Genomic DNA, 20,458 nt, shown 5'->3' with positions numbered 1-20,458 from the left:
CTGTTGAGGTTGACATTTTATTTCTTGTATGTGTTTACTATGTAGGCTCTAGTTAAATTGGACAAGAAATGACCTGAAACACTTTTCTAAAGAGAAAAAGTTAGCCTAAACCTCTGCAGTAGGCTAACTAAATCCCCTCTAGACGTCCATTTTCTTTAAAATCTTGATTGTTTACTTGCCTCAGATATGACGGCAGGGCTGTGTCGGCGATGTCACTCAATTCCTTCCAGAACAACTCCGCCGGGCACGGTGGCGAGTGCTTCTAATCCAAGTCACTGGGAGGCTGAGGTTGGCGGTTCGATTGAGCTGAGGAGCTCTGCACTGTACCGGACTATGTTGAACGGGTGTCCATGCTAAGTTCGGTATCGATATGGTGGTTCTGGGGGAGCCTTGGACCACCAGGTCGTCTAAGGAGGGGTGTACGGGCCCAGGTCGGGAACGGAGCAGGTCAAAGCCCCCGTGCCGCTCAGTAGTGGGTTTGCATCCGTGAATAGACGTTACAGTGCAGCCTTGGCAAAACAGCGGTACCTAATCTTTTCTGTTGAGGTTGACATTTTATTTCTTGTATGTGTTTACTATGTAGGCTCTAGTTAAATTGGACAAGAAATGACCTGAAACACTTTTCTAAAGAGAAAAAGTTAGCCTAAACCTCTACAGTAGGCTAACTAAATCCCCTCTAGATGTCCATTTTCTTTAAAATCTTGATTGTTTACTTGCCTCAGATATGACGGCAGGGCTGTGTCGGCGATGTCACTCAATTCCTTCCAGAACAACTCCGCCGGGCACGGTGGCGCGTGCCTCTAATCCATGTCACTGGGAGGCTGAGGTTGGTGGTTCGATTGAGCTGAGGAGCTCTGCACTGTACCGGACTATGTTGAACGGGTGTCCATGCTAAGTTCGGTATCGATATGGTGGTTCTGGGGGAGCCTTGGACCACCAGGTCGTCTAAGGAGGGGTGTACGGGCCCAGGTCGGGAACGGAGCAGGTCAAAGCCCCCGTGCCGCTCAGTAGTGGGTTTGCATCCGTGAATAGACGTTACAGTGCAGCCTTGGCAAAATAGCGGTACCTAATCTTTTCTGTTGAGGTTGACATTTTATTTCTTGTATGTGTTTACTATGTAGGCTCTAGTTAAATTGGACAAGAAATGACCTGAAACACTTTTCTAAAGAGAAAAAGTTAGCCTAAACCTCTGCAGTAGGCTAACTAAATCCCCTCTAGACGTCCATTTTCTTTAAAATCTTGATTGTTTACTTGCCTCAGATATGACGGCAGGGCTGTGTCGGCGATGTCACTCAATTCCTTCCAGAACAACTCTGCCGGGCACGGTGGCGAGTGCTTCTAATCCAAGTCACTGGGAGGCTGAGGTTGGCGGTTCGATTGAGCTGAGGAGCTCTGCACTGTACCGGACTATGTTGAACGGGTGTCCATTTTAAGTTCGGTATCGATATGGTGGTTCTGGGGGAGCCTTGGACCACCAGGTCGTCTAAGGAGGGGTGTACGGGCCCAGGTCGGGAACGGAGCAGGTCAAAGCCCCCGTGCCGCTCAGTAGTGGGTTTGCATCCGTGAATAGACGTTACAGTGCAGCCTTGGCAAAACAGCGGTACCTAATCTTTTCTGTTGAGGTTGACATTTTATTTCTTGTATGTGTTTACTATGTAGGCTCTAGTTAAATTGGACAAGAAATGACCTGAAACACTTTTCTAAAGAGAAAAAGTTAGCCTAAACCTCTGCAGTAGGCTAACTAAATCCCCTCTAGACGTCCATTTTCTTTAAAATCTTGATTGTTTACTTGCCTCAGATATGACGGCAGGGCTGTGCCGATTTTGCTTCCTCATGGTTGCTGCGGCGGTGTAGTATTGGTGTAAAGACACATACTGTAGGTCTACTGTACCCCTGAAATCTCCAATAATTACTTAATTATAGGCCTACAGTATCAGAGTGTATCGAATCATGCTACCATTTCTACAAGTGCTACCTTATGTGTTTGGTAGCGTATTTAATCCGTTGATCAACTGCCTCTATCAAACGATGCTCCCCCTAAAGAAACATGTTATTTTACACTACTACTCCCTCCATGTAGGCTACATTGTAAGAATATTGGCAGCATATTTTGATACTGTATTATAACGTCTTTATGGAGACTTCAGGGGTACAGTATGTGTATTTTTATACCAAAACTCAATAGTGTTGGCATCACCCGGACAAGCCTAGATTGGCGGTTCGATTGAGGACAGTGGTGACTCGGCATAAACAGCGTGCAGCCCCGGCCAAATGGCGGTTGGACTACCCAAACTATTTGCAAGGCTCTCAAGTCTCACACATTCGGCGTGAGACACACGCAATTCAACTCATTCACACGCCACACTTCGTGTTCCTCATGCAGAGAAATTACCAGGATAGCGTCCACCAACTTGCGCCGCTATTTAACAGTGGAACAGGTAGGAATCAAATTGGTTCCCCGTACGTTGGGTGACCAGGCGTCCACTATTGCCCAGACATGCCCTCTTTTTGAGACACTTTTAACAAAAAAATGTCCGGGCGGAATTTCAAAATCGTCCGGGATTTTATTAAAGCCCATACATGTTCATATTAATTTGCGTTGGGTTGGGTCGATCGTTCACAAAGAAGTTAGGCTACGCCCTCCCCTACTCAGTTCTGTTCGCTTTGCATTGGTGGAAGTGAGTAGGGGGAGTGGTTAAGTAGAGCCTTCAGATTGGACGGTTTGACTTTAGAGTTACCGTCATGTTTTGTATTTTTATTTTTTTACCATTATTGTTTTAATTTATAGGGACAAACATTAACACATTTCTCCTACAGGGGATTGATAAAGTGCTATCTATTGAACAGAAAGAAACACTTGGTCATACTTAACACACTTTACCACATCATTGGCCTACTGAATGCCACAGATATATTTTAAGCATTGGACTGAATGCCACATAAATATAGAATTATGTTTTTGCAAGTTTGCAACGTTTAAAAGTTCAGGGAATAGTATATGCCTCTACTTGTGTTGCTTAAGCCAATAGCCTTTTGAGGCAGTGTTGTTTCTGAATGTTAGTGTTAAGGGCCAACAATGCTTACTATCATATATTAGTCACCATGTCTGTGGACACATTTGTGTGCAGTCACATATTAATATAGGCCTACTGATTAAACTGACTAATGAAACTATTAATATTCGTTGTGAATGTTATTCAAGTCCCATTATTAATATACCCACCGCAACATATATTTGATAGCGAATTCCTACAAAATAAATAGCCTACAATAAGATCATCTTATAAGATGATCATCTTATAAGATGATCTTATTGTATTTATTTATTTTTGTTTAAATAAAATAACAACGTATAAATACGCGTCGACTGCAATGCAGCCTCTGCTAACTGAGCTGTGGCTCCACCTGCAGACGAACAAACGAACCACAGTAACTGACTGTTGAGGTTTACCAGGGTTTAAAACTAAACATAAATGGATAGTTTAGAATACAGTTCAATCAATTCTTTATTCAACTTTTATTTTCTTTAGATTAAACACACAAGCAATCACACAAACTCATTCAAACTCAAAAGGGACACCGTATTTTGCCCGAAACCTCACTAAACCGTTTTACCAATTATACAGTGAACAAAGCCTATTATTAGCTTTGATAATGGTCATTGAATTGCTTATTTATTATTTAGCCTATTTGTTTATTGATATTATTTGGATGCTGGAGAGTCGGGGAGAGACTCGATAGATTTCCGTTTCCGTTATATGTTTTGGATAATGCTTGGTCCATTTAGTTCCTTAAAGCATCACATTTTCTCCCGGGTGGTTGATCTGATCCCTGCCATGTTCTTAATCAAAAACAGCTTAAACAGCTCACAGAAAGCCCTGGCTCCGGGGTAGACGGAAAGAAGTCCGGATCATCTCCGGAGTCTAAAGCCCCCGCAGCCCCCGTGACTCCTGCCTTACTGCAGACGCGCTCTTCCGCTCGTATCTTCTTACTTCCACACCTGTCCGTGGCGAGTCAAGAGGTCCTCGGTCCCTCCTCACGTCCTGTCAGGAGAACCCGTCTGACAGGTAGGCAAGGAGCAGCTGACAGGATCACCTTCAGCAACACCCCGGTGCTCTGAGACAAGTACTACCCAGTCCGCTCGCCGAGGAGGAGAGCCGTGCCGGGAGGGAGACGCGATCGCAAAGACATTTTCTCATAACAAAAATATGATATTACTCTTATGAAGTGAGAGTATGCGTTATCACGGTTTTTCGTGATAGTCGGTTTGACTCTGCGTCTGGTTAAATGCCAACTGGAACCACTCGTGCCGTTCATTGCTGTCTGACGAAGACACTGTTAGGAGCGTTTCTCGGTACTCCTCGGCAGCATCGCCCTTGTCATGCTTCTATCATCCCATTTGGAAGTAACGGGGATATGCAGGTACCTCCCCAGGCCTGTCACCCTAGCCCTCTGCAGCGCCGTCCTAATGTACTACCTATGGGCTCGCAAATGCCAGGTTAGTTGGAGGCTGGGGAGAGCGGTCACACCATTTTTCTAGCGGATTACTGTCTGTGTTAGCCGGTAATCGGGTACGACCCACTTCACGTTAATTTGTGCAGTTGATCTATTGATCCATCCGTCCAGATATCCTATTTGAAATGATATGCGGTGTGTTGTGATTCAGGCACCGGTGCTGGTGTGTAGTGATGCGTTCCGGGGTTTCCTCCACAAGCATTGCCCCGCAGTGGTTCACCGCTTCTGTCCCACGCCCTGGTGCTGGGGTGGACGGCTCCAGACGCTGCTCCCGCTGCTCATCAAGTCCAAACCCCGTGTCACCTACCGCAAGTAGGACCCCTCTTCTGACTGAGACCCTATATTATCTATTATATCCTATGTTTCTCGATCTGGCTGAGCCTGGCAATACATCCTTCAGATCTGGGGTTCACTGTCAAATCTTCTTGAAGAGGATTTGAAGGTGTTATGTGTGGGATTAAACAGCATTGTTGCTGACCTATACACAGTGAGGCGCTAAGGACGGCTGATGGCGGTCGAATCTCCCTGGACTGGGTGGACAACGTGTCCAGCGAGGCCTACCCTTCGTCCGCCACGCGCCCTACCGTCCTCATCCTGCCCGGGCTGACTGGGAACAGCCAGCAGCTCTACGTGTACCACGTGGTCAGCCAGGCCACTCGACGTGGATACAGGTCAGGGGCGACCGATCCCCCTCGCCCAAACTTCATTCAGTCAATGTGTATGGTGGCTAAATAATTGCACAGTGAGCAACCACGTTGTGGTCCTACGGGCACCATTCAGATGACATTCAGAGGATAGCATGCAGCAACAGAAAGCAAACCTGTGTAAACCAAAGGGTTTATACAAGGATGCAAAGCTGATCCCACCATTTAGTGGTGGCAGCCTTACTGCTGGTGGAGGGTAGAGAGGGAGAGTGATGACGCAGGACTTAAAAAGGTGGCCCAGGTGAACCATATCACCTGGGGACCGACTCAGCTCCACACGCTGATGAAGAGACCTTTGACATATATTCATAGACGCTGTATTGACCTTTGTATCGTATGTCACTATTGTCGAGGCCACGACCGGCATGTTATCGAAAACTAGTAGAACGGGAGGCAGACTTTTTTATGCAATAAAAAGCACTTTAATACAATTTTCTATTTAAAATATATATGATATAATTTAATGAATAATTATTATTTATTCTCATGTATTATTTTTTGATACCGACCCAGTCCTGCGGGCATGGCAGAGACCAGGAGACAGATGGACCGAGGGACAGACAGACGACCCAGGGACGAGATGTTATGTAATTTGGTTTTCTGGCGCCTGTGTTCAGGCCCGAGATTGAAGTTATACTCCCACACGTCCCTCTCTCTAGGTGTGTGGTCTTCACCAACCGAGGCTTCGATGGTGAGGAGCTTCTGGTGAGTCCAGTGTTCATGTAGAGCTTCAACCGCCGTTAGTAAATATGCAGTGTGTTCCGTGTGAGGCCAAACAACAAACAACAAAATGTGCCTAAATGGTTCGAACCCATGACCCAGTGTCATCCCTCAAACCAGTTTCCTAACTAGAGATGAAATATGTTCCAGCTCGTGTAGCCTCAGGAAATGGTTATGTTTACCAAACAAACCAGTAGCTTAGTCCATCGTCTGACAAACAACGTATCTTCATCCATTGCGCCCACACTGTACAACTTAAGTACTGTTAAGTACTGGCAGCAGTTTTGCCAGTAAGGTACTGATTATTTAAAGTAATCTTACTGTATAATATACAGTAGATTACTGTCAGAATTTCAATGTAAATCTACATCAAAGCCTTACAGTGCATTTATGGACAAACAATACATAGTGTACAGTACTCCTCCCTTCAGAGATTCAGAGTTTCTCTTCGTACATCTTATCGTACCATTACACAATAGAACAATTCTTAGGCTTGGTAGCTGAACAGTCACAAAGCAGCAACCGTACAAGATGTAAAAGAAAAAATAAGTAAAAATGAAAATAGTAGCAGCACCACAATAATAGATTAAAAAAAATCTGGGAATAATTAGTAGAGAAATTAAACAAGTAATGTACAAGTAATAAAGTGTGGTGAAGTGATAAGTGTTCAAGTACATCTTCGGTATCTTGTAACTCTTCCCGTGATCATGAATAATTAAGAATCACCTCCATGCTTGTCGGGAGGGTCAGCCTGAATCGTTGACAACATGCCGATGCTAGCGACGACAACAACTAACAAACTCATCGTTTCAACTCGAGTACATCTCCGGATCAGTCTAAGTGGTTTTAAATGTCCCCTTCGCTTTGAAAGGGTTTAAGGACAGAGGACAACATGGCCCTCCCGCCTAAAAAGTCACTGTCCATGTCACATTACTCTTACTTATGTCTATTTTAAAACCCTTCAACCATCTGCAGTAACGATTTCGTTGCAGTCAAAAATCCCTCCACTTCAAATTGAAACGGGAATACCCTATAATGCATTGGAAGTGGGCATGGTTTGTAGACGGAACGACGATGGTACAAAAGGAATCGTGTATCCAAGCAATCCATCAGTGCATCAATACATCAATACATTGATTCACTGTTGTAAGGGACTGCATTGAAGGCACTTCTAAAAAGCCCTAAAAACACTAAATTGTCATGATGCGAAGCTAATGAATGTCAGCAGTGTTTTCTCCAACAACCATCCATTTCAGTGTGAAGGCAGCCAGCGGGTGGTTATAGTAATTCCACCCTTCAACAATAAAACCGATCCCCCTGACCTCATGCTCCTCTTCCCCAGACACCCTACACCTTCTGTGTTGCCAATACTGCAGACCTGGATCATGTGATCCTCCACGTTAAAGCTCTACTCCCCCATGCCCCCTTGTTGGGCGTTGGGGTCTCTATGGGCGGGTAAGTGTCCCCTTTAGATTTGGTTTTGACTCTTTTTTTAACCTTGTGACTTCAGGATAAATAAATCCACCGTCAATTATTCCAGATGAAATTACCTCAAAGCCCCAGTTTTGAAATCTGCCCCCCTTGGAATTCCTGGCGCCTCTCATTCCTAAGATCTGGGAATGCTTGGCTGGGTTGGTACTCTGGAGAATAGTTGCTAGGAGTGTGTCTGTCGTGTTGTTATTTCTTTGTTCTACTGTCCATGGTGATTTCCCTGGTAAGCAGCGGTGTTGTCTTCTCGTTGTCCTTTTGAGTGTATGTGCACGTTGAAGTGTATGTAGGTATACAACGTTCCCAATTTGTTTATTTAGGAATTTTCTTGTGTTTGTCTGGGAATAACCGCTTATAACCGACCGATCAACTAACCCTAACCCGATCAATTAACAGATTGACCAATCAGGTTCTAACTGAGCAATTCACAAAAACAGATAAATTGGATGGAAACTAAACCTTTGTTTAATATCTTTTATACAATATTTTCTCACCCTATTGTGTCTCTGAAGCATGCTGGTGCTGAACTACCTGGCCGATAAGGGCCCCCGGTCCGGCCTGGTGGCGGCCCTCACCCTGTCTGTCTGCTGGAACACCCAGAAGTCAGCCGAGTCGGTGGAGCGGCCAATCAACTGGCTGCTCTTTAACCGCCATCTGGCCGCCAACCTCTGCAACGCCATCAGCAGGTCAGACCAGCCGCCCTGTTCCCCAGCCATACCTGATCCAAACCCTAACCCAAACCCAAACCCTAACCCAAACCCTAACCCAAACCCTAACCCTAACCCTAAGACGAGCCGCCCCTCTCCCCAGCCATCCCTTCAAAGAATCCGTCCCACGTCTTACTCAGGACTCTGATGTCATGCTTTGTTTTTCAAAGGAACCGTAAGGTCTTGGACAAAGTGGTTGACATAGACCATGTGATGAAGGTATGGCCTTTTCCACGTCCTAGCATTCCCAGAGTGCATGCTTTCCTAATAATAAGCTCATTTTTTCACGATTAAACTCTTACTGGCACTTGTAGTATTAAATAGTATTAAACATCGTGCAGCATTTGTTGTATATAGGTTGTATAGGTGGAATGGGTTAACCAAGCGATTGTTAGTGCTTGGCACTTGTTTCTATGAACATCCGTACTTTAGCGTCAGCGATATATTGTTGTTTCTCTTTCTTCTAACAAACGTACTTATTGTAAGTCGCTTTGGATAAAAGCGTCTGCTAAACGCCCTCTATGTAAATGCCAACGTAACTCCCTTTTACGTTCATAACGCATCCCATCTTGATGACTCTTCCTCTCTAATCTCTCTGGCGCCGTCCAGGCGCGTACCATCCGTGAGTTCGACGAGCGCTTCACCTCTGTGGTGAACGGCTACAAGTCGTGCGCCGACTACTACAGCGAGGCCAACCCAGACATCAAACTCCCCAGGACCGCCACACCCGTCCTCTGCCTCAACGCTGCTGATGACCCCCTGTGTCCCGGGAGCAGTGAGTGGAGCGGGGTCTACGACACACAGGGAAGGGGGGGATGATTCAGGCAACATTGCGTTAAACCATTGGTTCTCAAAGTGCGGCCCGCGGGCCAATGGCGGCCCGCGGAATCATTCCTGGCAGCCCGCAACGACATACATAATTATGTAAGTTATAAAAAATAAAAAATAATAATAATATAATAATAATTTTATTTTTATTTTATTATTATATCAATATTAATTTAAACAAATATAAATAAATATAAAGAGAAAATTCGACTCTCTCTAGTTTTCAATTAAATCCTTTTACATTTCCTAGTTTTAATCCAACTGTACATTACTTTGAAAGGGTTAACCTCATTTTCGTGATTTGGACCTCACTTGACCTCACTCCCGGAGGTCCACGGTGCAATGTTTTTTTTGACCACTGGGATGCTGACGGCGTTTCCCGCCAATTTTTTTTTTCCTTTGGCGGCCCTCAGTCAAATTTTGGGTTCCTAAATTGGCCCTCAGTTGTCAAAACTTTGAGAACCCCTGCGTTAAACCATGAGTAAAAAAAAACGTGTACAACTATTAGTGTTGGGAGTGTTTAACATGGATGTGCTCAAATAAAATGTTCATATCGCCGCATATCGGTAAACATACACGCAGAGACCGATAAATCTGTGCGAGGCGAATATTAGACGATAAAATCGTATGACCGATATATATCAGTTGGGCACCAGTACGAAATCCCACACAATTGTCTCTGTTTCGGATCCCCTGATGTCCACGGAGTGACTGTAGGCATCCATGGACATAGCTCTTACTCATTCCATAATTACAATTACAATTAGGGCATTTGACAGACGCTTTTATCCGAAGCGACTTACATCGGTTAATACACCCTGACGGCAGAGTCAACCACGCAAGGCGACAGCCAGCTCGTCAGGAGCAGTAAAAGTTAAGTATCTTGCTCAGGGACACATCGACACGCAGCTAGGAGGAGCTGGGGATCGAACTAGCAACCTTTCAGTTACAAGACAACTGCTCTACCTCCTGAGCTAAGCCGACTCCAGGCACTTCCTTAACAACCTTTCTGCATTAATCTTGATATGTCTTTGAGTAAGTGCTTATTGGCTGCATCGTAAACAAGTAATTTACTATATTGGTCTTTTATCGGCTGCAACAAATCTGACAAATTAATAAAAATCAGTTGCATCCATGGTTGTCATTTATCTAAACCTGCCTGACCCTGACTGTCGTCCGTCCGTCCGTCCCCCTCCCCCCCCCCCCTCCCAGGCCTCCCCATGGCGACGGTGCAGCACCTGACCAACATCGCCCTCCTGGTGACGGCCCATGGGGGCCACCTGGGCTTCCTGGAGGGCCTGCTGCCCCGGGGCGAGTGCTACATGGACCGGCTGGCCGGCCAGTTCATGCAGGCGGGCTTCGAGCACACAGAGGAGCTGGTGCAGGCCTGTGGCAGGCGGCAGGAGGTGGGTGCCTGACCCCCCGACTGGATGGGTTTGGGTTAGGACCCAGGAACACACAGAAACAGCTTTATTAGTATGATCAGTATTATTTTATTTGTAGAAGTAGTAGTACTGGTAGTTAAAGTAGTAGTATTATTAATATTTATTTTATGATATGATTCTTATGATATAATTATGATATAATTATTATTATTTTTATCATTATTATTTTCTTCAATTTTATAAGTTGTGTTATGATATTATTATGATATAATAATAGTGATTTTTGTCATTATTTGTATGATTATTAATATTAGGAGATTCTTTTTAGATTATTATGATATAATAATAATTATATTTATCCTTATTATTTGTATTATTATAAGTAGTATAATGATATAATTATGTAATTCCTATTCTTATAATTCTTATATTATTATTGTTATTATATATTCTTCATGTTACACAACTTTCATAGCGTCTTCGCTCATGCATTGTTTTACCTTAGCGGTAAACGGCCTGGTTTTGAGCTTCTGTCTCCACGCACAGAAGGAACCATTCAGGTGCCTCAGAATGTGAACTGTAGTGTCTGCGGTTCCCCACCGTCCATCTCCCCACCAACACAGCCTCAGATTCACTGCTATAAAGCCCTTTTTCCATGATTCTTTACACAAGCAGTTTGTTCGATTTTACAGAGCGTTTTTATTAAATGCCCATTTGGATTGTGGGGTTCTGATGTCAATGCAATTTAATCGTCTTTAATAATTTTTCCAAAGAAGCCCTTGCTGTTCGCCAATATGTTCGCCAATGTTTTTCTGTGACTTCATGACATTGACGTGACATTATGTCTTTCATTGAAACAGAATGCTGTAATCATTTATTTTCCTTGTAATGTTTGACAAATAATGTTTTCCTAGAAATCAAATATCTAGGAAATCGGCTAATAATTAACCCGTGTATAATACATGTATATACTACGTGTTGAATGTATCGGTAGACACCAAAATAAGTATCTAATATAAATATGGTATTTACATTAATTATTAATAAAATAAATGATTTAGTGAAAGGTACACATATTCTCCTTAGTTTGACCACTGTGGCCTTTCTCAGGGTTTTATTCTCTTGTACATCATCCACAGTACTGCATTTACGACCATGAATGTGTGCCTCTGTCACCATGGCTGCTGTTTTGCTCTGTTTATTCGTGCACATGTTGTCGTGCCAGACTTTGCAAGAGGAAGTACAACTCATTATAGCCTATTGGAAGGGGAAGTGAGATACTAGGAAGCTGTCAAATGTTTGCACTACCAGTTGTCACGGGCATTATAACCACTTCAGAATCATGCAATTCCGTCCTGCATTATGTGTTTATTTTTGTAACAAATGAAATACACCAGCCCTGCTAATGCCTATAAACCATTGCAATATCAATCCCAGCTTGGCAGCACTTGAATGTACTTCTCTCACAATGACCACTATTTGTCATGTGTAAAAATGTAAAAAATATTAAACTGTAAACTATTTAACTGAAATAAAATAAGAATCATATTTCACGTCTTTTATTTCGATTTCATCCACATGCACGAAGACAAGAAGAGAAACCGCATCCTCTCTCCTTATCGGGCTGCGTTCCCCGCAGGCTGAACCCTCCGCTTCCTGTTCAGCTCTGCTGTCAACACACCCCTTCAAGGACCATACCATTGTTTCTTTTGGGTTGCTTGTTTAAAGCACGTCTTTAACCTCAGAGCAGGAAAAGGTCACGACAGGCCTTGTTGCCGGTCACCCGGGCGCGTTCCTTCACACCGTGAGCAGACCCGACCCATACCCATGTTTTATCACAGCAACTTGCTGCAGCTCGCCAGTGTGTTTTGGAGATTGATTAATGTTGGGAAAAACGGTCTGTCTAGTTACTGGACCAGATGAAATGAGACGGAGAGGTAATAAAGTCTGTCGGCACGAGGACCTTGGATTTATTAAGTAAAGTGGCAACGGTTATACAGAGTCATAAAGCGTGAGAAATCGAATATGTCTAAGTCCCTAATCAGCGCTGATGGTTCGTCCGGAGCTTCGCCTCCGTGGAAGGTCTGCTTCAGAAGAAGATGAAGAGTCTCTGTGTGATACAGTTTTATGCTGTATCCTCCTCTCGATGAGGTGTGTGCGTTTGAGGTGTGTGTGGTTCTGTGTGTTTTTGCTTGACCTTGGCTCCCAGGCCCTGGTGTATGCAAGTGTATCTTCTTGTGTTCCTACTAACGGGGAAGAGCTCCTCAGTGTCTCCTTTGTTCTCGAAGTATCTCTTGTGTGCTCGAAGTATCTCTTGTGTGATGAATTAATGTGGCTCTCCCGTTAGTGTCTACCATTTGCCTGCTTGGGAAATGGGGCCTTGGCTCTGGCCTTGACCTGACTATATTATCATGTTTGTGTTATGTGTTAAAAGTTGACTATATTGTAATGTGACTGCCATGTGATGTGCTCATCAGGCTGGGGTAGGAGTTAGCTATATTTATAATGTACATGTGATGTGCTCAGCAGGTTATTTTGCCCAACATATCCCCCTCAAGTCGTCGCAAGACGACTTTTACTCATTAGGGGTACGAGGGATAGGACTCCAGCGCGGGACTACCATTATAACACCATTAGAAATAACAGAAAGAAGGCAAAATGATCATAAAAACAAACAACCATGAGCATGGGACTAAAACAACTCGCTGGACCGGGTGTATGGGGAACCACGTGGGAGAAACGCTACCCCTGCTTCAGACATGGGTATGCCATACACACCCCACCTAGGGGGTGGCATCCACCCCGGCCTTACATCGCGAGCAGACAATACCAACAATACTGGCAGCAGATGATACACAACAAAACCAACACCAAACCATAACAACAACAACAAAATGCAACAACAAAACTAACAGTAAACAATAACGATATAAACAAAATGCAACAACCACACAAACACTACACAATAACAATCACAGGAAAGAAATGTAACCATGAAACGTGTCCCTAAATAATAATAATAATATCAGAAAGATATGAGGTACACAACGAATGGCAATCCCCCTCAACCCATCCCTAGATGACCACACCCTAAGGATGTGAGGAGGAGTTAACTGGTCGTGTAACAATAAGCAAGCACACGCATGGGGTATCCAGGGTAGGCCCGGGGCACGGGAACAACTGAAACCACGGAATAGCCCTGAGCGTCATCATGGGCAGGTGGTCGCAAGGCGCCACCTCAGCATTAGACCCTTTTATTCAACTGCGCTCAGGACCTCATCTGATAAACGGGCAATCAAGGCCCCTGGAATCTCGCCCGTGTGTATCCCCGAGCTCCATCTAGTGGGACAGCGATATAAACAACAACATTTACGTTCCCGGCGTCGGTTGCGTAGACGCGGGCATAGATATGGGAGCGGCTAAAAACAGTGAAGCGTACAGAAGCGAATACAGCCAGGGGCGCCCTCAAGCCTTAAGGGAACGGGCCGCAGCCCCTGGTGCCGGAACGCAGATCCCTGGTCCGGGCGACGTGGGTGCATCAGGTGGGAGGGGGGTGGTGCCGTTGGCGGGGACGGGAATGGGGCAGCCCACCATGTTCTCCAGCCGGATCAGGTCGGGCCCCTCTGGTGGTCCCTCGTCCAAACTCTCCGGTGTATACTCGATCCCCAGGTAAGCTTGGATGGCACCTGCTGCACCTGTAGCGCCCATCGCTCATTGGGCTCTCCATCCATCCGAAATCTGATTGCATCATCCTTGGGTAGTTGGTCGGCTCCGGGCGTGTCTGCATCTGGCTCCTCCTCTGGCCCTGGAACTTTGTGTTTCTCTTGCTGGAATTACAAACTTATGTACAACAGTTAGATGTTCAAACATATTTTTCCTTAATTCTATTTCTAATTACTCTAATGGAAGTCCCTTTTGGGAGCCTCGAATGTTAAGTGAAGGCATGGGTCGACCCTTAAGCATTTCATGCGGGGTTAGATGTGTCGTTCTGTTAGTTGTCATGCGATAACTCATTAGTGTCAGTGGTAGTGCCTCAATTCAATTTAGTGCTTGCACAAATGTTGTTAATTTTTTGTCTTGAGCGTCCCATTCACTCTTTCCACCATACCTTGTGGTTGAGGATTGGGGCGTAATCTAGTCTTTATTTGACATGCAAATGTTGAATCACTTGTTTGAGTGTTCTCTGAATAAACGTTTTGTCTGAGCTTATTTCTGACGGAATTCCAAACCTTGTCATGACTTCTCTAGTCCGAAACTTGATTACTGTAGTCGCACTTTGGTCTTTTGATGGGACTGCTTCTACCCATCTGTTGAACACTGTATTTCACACTCATTTAGCTGGATGTCAATCATTGTTTGCAAGTATGGTGAAGAAAAACCTTGTTTTCTAATTATTATTATTATTATTTTTATTATTATTTATTTATTTATTTATTTTTTCTCAATACCTCCCCCCTTGGGCAATGGTCAAAACCATGCACATTAAATGATAAGCAAATCTAAGAACGCCGTTGGTGCAACCAACGTCGAAACGTCTAACCTTAACCATCAGCAAATTAAAGCCAATCTTTTGGGAAGGGAAATCGAACCAGTGTGTCAAAAACCAAAGCCCAATATGGGTGGGTTTACCATCAGCAGCCTGAAACCACGCTGTTCCAAAGTCATGCACTAAACCGAAAAAAACGTACATGCGTTAGTGGCCTTCTATACCACAAAGGTAAAAATAAAATAAAACGCGACATGCCCCGTTCCAAGACCACCTCTGCTGCCAGAGCTGACATATCTGACTCCTGTTTCTCCTCCACCCTACACCCCACCCGGCACTTCCCATGATTGTTGCAGCTCGTCACTTCATGATCAAGTGAGCCAGTGCCCACAGCGACTCTGCCAAGTAATCGTGACTGTGCCTGCCTTAGGTCGTCCCGGGTGTCAAGGTGGGATCTTACCCGTCGTTGGCTAACCAGCCTTCCATACTGGCTCGCTGCAGGATGCCATACCTGGAATACAATCAACCCCCACCCATATGGTAGTATAGATCGCAAAGTGGAGGGATGGAGACAAAGTCTTCAGCCCCATCTGCCCTATGCAGCCAAGTGTGTGCGTATTGGATACACATCAGGGAAACTATAAAACAAAAGGTAATTTATCAGAGTTAAAATTATTAAAGTGTTGCAGCAGCAGTAGTGGCATTTGAAAGGTAAACCCACTACTTCCGAATCCAAATTGACAACATAGCATGTAGGATCCCTTCCCAGCAGATGTAGCGCTAATCCACCTGTCATCCTTGACCAAAGAGATATACCCCATATTTTAATAGGTGTAGTCCTACTTGTACAGTTTATCAAGATTAATTTATTTTATTATTATTCTCCTTCTTTAATCATATCCATATTTATTCAATTATTCTTTCCTGTGTGAAAATAATATTAATCACTTAGTTAATAGCAACACCTTCTTTAGTCCAATTGCATTAGATTATCATCACTGTTGTCCTATTAAAGTATCAACGTTATTGTCCTTATAACCTCCTCATGAACTTCGATGTTCATCATCATGAATGATAACTGTTGTCCTAGGAAGACAAAAAACAAAACAAAAACTAAAACAAATTAGCCATAATGTGAATATCCACTGTGTGTCTCCCTGTGACTCTCTCCCTCCTTCAGGAGAACACGCTCTCTCTCCCTCCTCAGTACGGGGTGCTGTTTGGTGCAAGACAACAGATAAGGGTGTCTCCCTCCCACGTTGGGTGCGGCCATAACGCCTTGAAAGCGAGCGTGCTCTGGGGGCTGGGTGTGAGAGAAACCATGGGTAGTTCCTTTTCTCGGCCAGCAGAGGGGTTGTTCAGGTGAAACCTATGGACCGAGACTACAAAGAACTTCAAACATGGCAGACAGGGAACTACAAATTTATCAAAGCCTGAAAACTCAACAGAGCTCTACCTGCATTCCTTGGATATGTGGTATTTTATGGCGTATGGCCACCACACGCTTTCAGTTGAACACACTCTATTTCCTTTCTCTGTACTGTGTGTTAGTGTGTCTCTCTGTACTGCCTGAATGGTGTAGGTCAGTGGTTTTCAAACTGTGGGGCGCGCCCCCCCTGGGGGGCGCCAGAGTTCTTCAGGGGGGGCGCGACGTGAGAAAAAAATAAACCCGAAGAAAACCCTGAAAGACGATGATTCAAATCATCAGTCGTACTTCAACTGTAGAAGTAACATAACTAAATCAATTTTCAACCGTTTATCTTCGTGCAAACCATTTAACAAATCTACACACTTGTATCTTCAATAATATCGAAACAGAATTTCGATATCATTTAAAATGTCTTCAGAATCACAGTTTTAGTTTCATACTGCTTCGTTTTCAGCTGTTTTCATTGAAGACGTCAGCCCATTCTGATACACCTACTTCTAGACATCGTAACTCATTCCTTTTTCAACCGTTTACCATCGTTCAAACCATTAAACAAATCTACACACTTGTATCTTCAATACTATCTAAACGGAATTTTGATAGCATTTATACTTTTTTCAGAATCACAGTTTTAGTTTCAAACCGGCGTCGTTTTCAGTTGGTTATAATAATTGAGGTCACCATAGCAACGCCGGTAAACAAACCCCGCCAAATAGTCGAATCTCTGGACTGAAAAGGCAGATCTGATTCGACTCAGAAAATTCAGAGTCGGGGACCCTGAATGAATCTGTAAACTGGCAGTTTACACAGATTAAGATGTTCAAATGTATTTAAAAAAGGTTAAGCTAAAACATGCTTAGATAAAGTCGTTACATTTTGTTGTTTAAAAACGCAAAAAGATGTAATGTTTCAGAAATATGTTTAAAAAATATGTAAAAAAAAATGTTTCAAATGTTTCAAAAATATGTTCCAAATGTTTTAAAATTATGATCGGAGATGTTTGAAATGTGTAAAATAATTAAAATAGCTTTCAAAACACAGGTATTTAGAAAAAAAAATTGGGAGGGGGGGGGCTCAGCTGAATTTTTTTCTCTGAGGGGGGGCTCACTCTCTCACACTTTGAAAACCCCTGGTGTAGGTCGACAAATGGGGGGGGAAATGTGTTCTCTCTCTCTCACCCTTCCTCACTCCCCTTAGGGTCAAGCAGCAGCTAGGACCGTTAACAGATAAGCCTGGAATGCAACATCCTCAACTCTCCATCATGGAACAAGGCCTAATAACTATCTCTCACACACAAAAAGATCCTTCTGTCCCTTCATTCACAAATAACTTTTCACTTTATTATATATAACTTAATACTGCTCCCCCTTTCCAAATTTATATATACACAAAACTACGAAGCTGACCACCGAAATTGGTACAGGCCTCGTCAGGCCGAACCAAAACACCCTCACAGGTTCTAACTTCCATACAATTCTAGGGAGGGGAACTACAACATGAGGTGGAGTAGAGGACTTCAAATATGGTGGACGGGGACCTCAAATGGGAGGACTACACATATGGGAAAGGGGATTACACTCCGGGCCTGAAAACTCAACAGAGTCCCTTCTCGTGGTCCTGAAACAACCGTTCATTGTGAGAAAAACACGCACTCTATCGCTACCTCCAACTGTCTAGAGGGAAAATGGTCCCTCTCGATCGTCCTCCGACTTTAGCTCTCCTTGCTATCTCTCTCGCTCCCTCTCACACAAACACACACACACACACACACACACACACACAGCCACTCCGTCGCTCTCTCTCTCGCGCATACACACACTGTCTCTCTGTGTGTCACTCGTGCCCCTCTGCAAAGGGATTCTAACCCTGATAAAGGACTCTAACCTTCTTACCACATAGAATTATTTAATACACATTCATTACTTGGCCATCGGTAGTCTTGTATCACTATGACCGATTCTTATAGGCCCTAGTTTTTTCTTCTCTTTCCCTCTGGGTTCCACCCGCGGCCCAGGCATCCCTCTGGGTTCCACTCTTGGCCCAGGCATTTATTACTAGGCCATCGGTAGTCTTGTATCACTATGACCGATTCTTATAGGCCCTAGTTTTTTCTTCTCATTCCCTCTGGGTTCCACCCGCGGCCCAGGCATCCCTCTGGGTTCCATTCTTGGCCCAGGCATTTATTACTAGGCCATCGGTAGTCTTGTATCACTATGACCGATTCTTATAGGCCCTAGTTTTTTCTTCTCATTCCCTCTGGGTTCCACCCGCGGCCCAGGCATCCCTCTGGGTTCCACTCTTGGCCCAGGCATCCATTATTCGGCCATCGGTAGTCTTGTATCACTATGACCGATTCTTATAGGCCCTATGGTCTCGAGGGTATTCTTTCACCATGCAACGAGCCGATATTCGATGTGTCACGCGTTCAGGGTCAATCGGGTTTATGGGGCAATGCTGGGATGCAGTTCTATTCGTCCCCACGAGATATCCCGTAGCGAACCGCTCTCACAGTCTCACCTCCTAATGTGGTTCCTATATAACTATGCAGAGTTTGGATTTTATCAACAGGTTCTGCCTACCTTTTGTTGGGCGCGCGCGAGGTGAGACTGCAGGAATCGGTCCGGTGCTCCGGGGTCTCGAGGTCGTGCCGCTCTCCGTCTCTCGTTTCCCAGTTGCGTGTTCAATTCAGAAAAAATCACGTCGGAGGTCACCAAATTGTTGGGAAAAACGGTCTGTCTAGTTACTGGACCAGATGAAATGAGACGGAGAGGTAATAAAGTCTGTCGGCACGAGGACCTTGGATTTATTAAGTAAAGTGGCAACGGTTATACAGAGTCATAAAGCGTGAGAAATCGAATATGTCTAAGTCCCTAATCAGCGCTGATGGTTCGTCCGGAGCTTCGCCTCCGTGGAAGGTCTGCTTCAGAAGAAGATGAAGAGTCTCTGTGTGATACAGTTTTATGCTGTATCCTCCTCTCGATGAGGTGTGTGCGTTTGAGGTGTGTGTGGTTCTGTGTGTTTTGCTTGACCTTGGCTCCCAGGCCCTGGTGTATGCAAGTGTATCTTCTTGTGTTCCTACTAACGGGGAAGAGCTCCTCAGTGTCTCCTTTGTTCTCGAAGTATCTCTTGTGTGCTCGAAGTATCTCTTGTGTGATGAATTAATGTGGCTCTCCTGTTAGTGTCTACCATTTGCCTGCTTGGGAAATGGGGCCTTGGCTCTGGCCTTGACCTGACTATATTATCATGTTTGTGTTATGTGTTAAAAGTTGACTATATTGTAATGTGACTGCCATGTGATGTGCTCATCAGGCTGGGGTAGGAGTTAGCTATATTTATAATGTACATGTGATGTGCTCAGCAGGTTATTTTGCCCAACATTAACCCGAGGGACTGACGATGATTAACAAGAGGGCCATAAAGACTCGAGTTGCCGGCCACCATGTGAACGCTTGAACGTCTCCTCGCTAAGAGACCTCTAATGATGCCCTAGGGCCCTGGGACGTTCACAGCGCTGTGGAAAAAACATATCCTTATAGAGGTGACATTTTTCCAGCATTTTAGATTCAAGCTCCGGATTAAAAGTCACGTCAGCTGCACGGGGGAATGCAGGTGCGCTGGGTAGATTTGCATCACTCACACACCGGCTTCGCCATGAATGGGAAATGTGTCTTATGGAATATGAGGCAATATTTGCATTTCAACGTTCATATATTCTTTGTTAAATTTAGGGTAGGCAATTTATTTCTATATTAATTACCTCCAAAAATAATATTTTTTTTGAGTTTTAAATCAAACTATGTATTTATATAATTCATTATTTTGAAGATATCTATTTAGCATTTAATTTTTTTTTCAAATCAGCAATTTCCCGAGTTAGGTAAAAAAAAGGAAATCTCCCCTCTCTTCTCCCACTTGATGGGAAGGGCGGAGTCTCAGAGCCTGGTGGTTAATGATTCAATACCGGAGCTGCTGAGATTGATAGAGAGATATATTGAGAGAGAGAGAGAGAGAGAGAGAGAGAGAGAGAGAGAGAGAGAGAGAGAGAGAGAGAGAGAGAGAGAGAGAGAGAGAGAGAGAGAGAGAGAGAGAGAGAGAGAGAGAGAGAGAGAGAGAGAGAGAGAGAGAGGGAGAGAGAGAGATAGACAGAGAGGGAGGGAGGGAGGGAGGGAGAAAAAAATAATGGCATAGGGACCTGA

At 44.3% G+C, this 20,458-nt stretch overlaps 1 protein-coding gene across 1 annotated transcript; it reads left to right on the top strand.

The window, feature by feature from the left end:
• The first annotated feature begins 3,750 nt into the window (after positions 1-3,750).
• LOC130374321 (protein ABHD1-like) lies at positions 3,751-12,015 on the top strand. The gene is made up of 9 exons (XM_056581038.1): positions 3,751-4,498; positions 4,667-4,827; positions 5,004-5,186; positions 5,879-5,924; positions 7,282-7,394; positions 7,940-8,113; positions 8,305-8,353; positions 8,744-8,909; positions 10,175-12,015. Exons 1-9 carry the CDS (start codon positions 4,382-4,384, stop codon positions 10,378-10,380), a joined length of 1,215 nt encoding a protein of 404 aa, XP_056437013.1. The 5' UTR covers positions 3,751-4,381; the 3' UTR covers positions 10,381-12,015.
• The last annotated feature ends 8,443 nt before the right edge of the window (positions 12,016-20,458 follow it).

This window comes from Gadus chalcogrammus, chromosome 21 (genome assembly GCF_026213295.1).
Source record: "Gadus chalcogrammus isolate NIFS_2021 chromosome 21, NIFS_Gcha_1.0, whole genome shotgun sequence".
In the NCBI taxonomy this organism is placed as follows: Eukaryota; Metazoa; Chordata; class Actinopteri; order Gadiformes; family Gadidae; genus Gadus; species Gadus chalcogrammus.
Note: the sequence above shows the minus strand (reverse complement) of the source record. Positions and strands in the feature narration are given on the sequence as shown.

What these genes read in the sequence shown, in the direction of transcription:
- LOC130374321 (XM_056581038.1), top strand. Translation starts at nt 4,382, where the DNA reads ATGCTTCTATCATCCCATTTGGAAGTAACGGGGATATGCAGGTACCTC. An exon ending in CTCTGCAACGCCATCAGCAG is followed by an intron (nt 8,114 to 8,304) that starts GTCAGACCAGCC and finishes TGTTTTTCAAAG; the next exon opens with GAACCGTAAGGTCTTGGACA. An exon ending in ACATAGACCATGTGATGAAG is followed by an intron (nt 8,354 to 8,743) that starts GTATGGCCTTTT and finishes GGCGCCGTCCAG; the next exon opens with GCGCGTACCATCCGTGAGTT.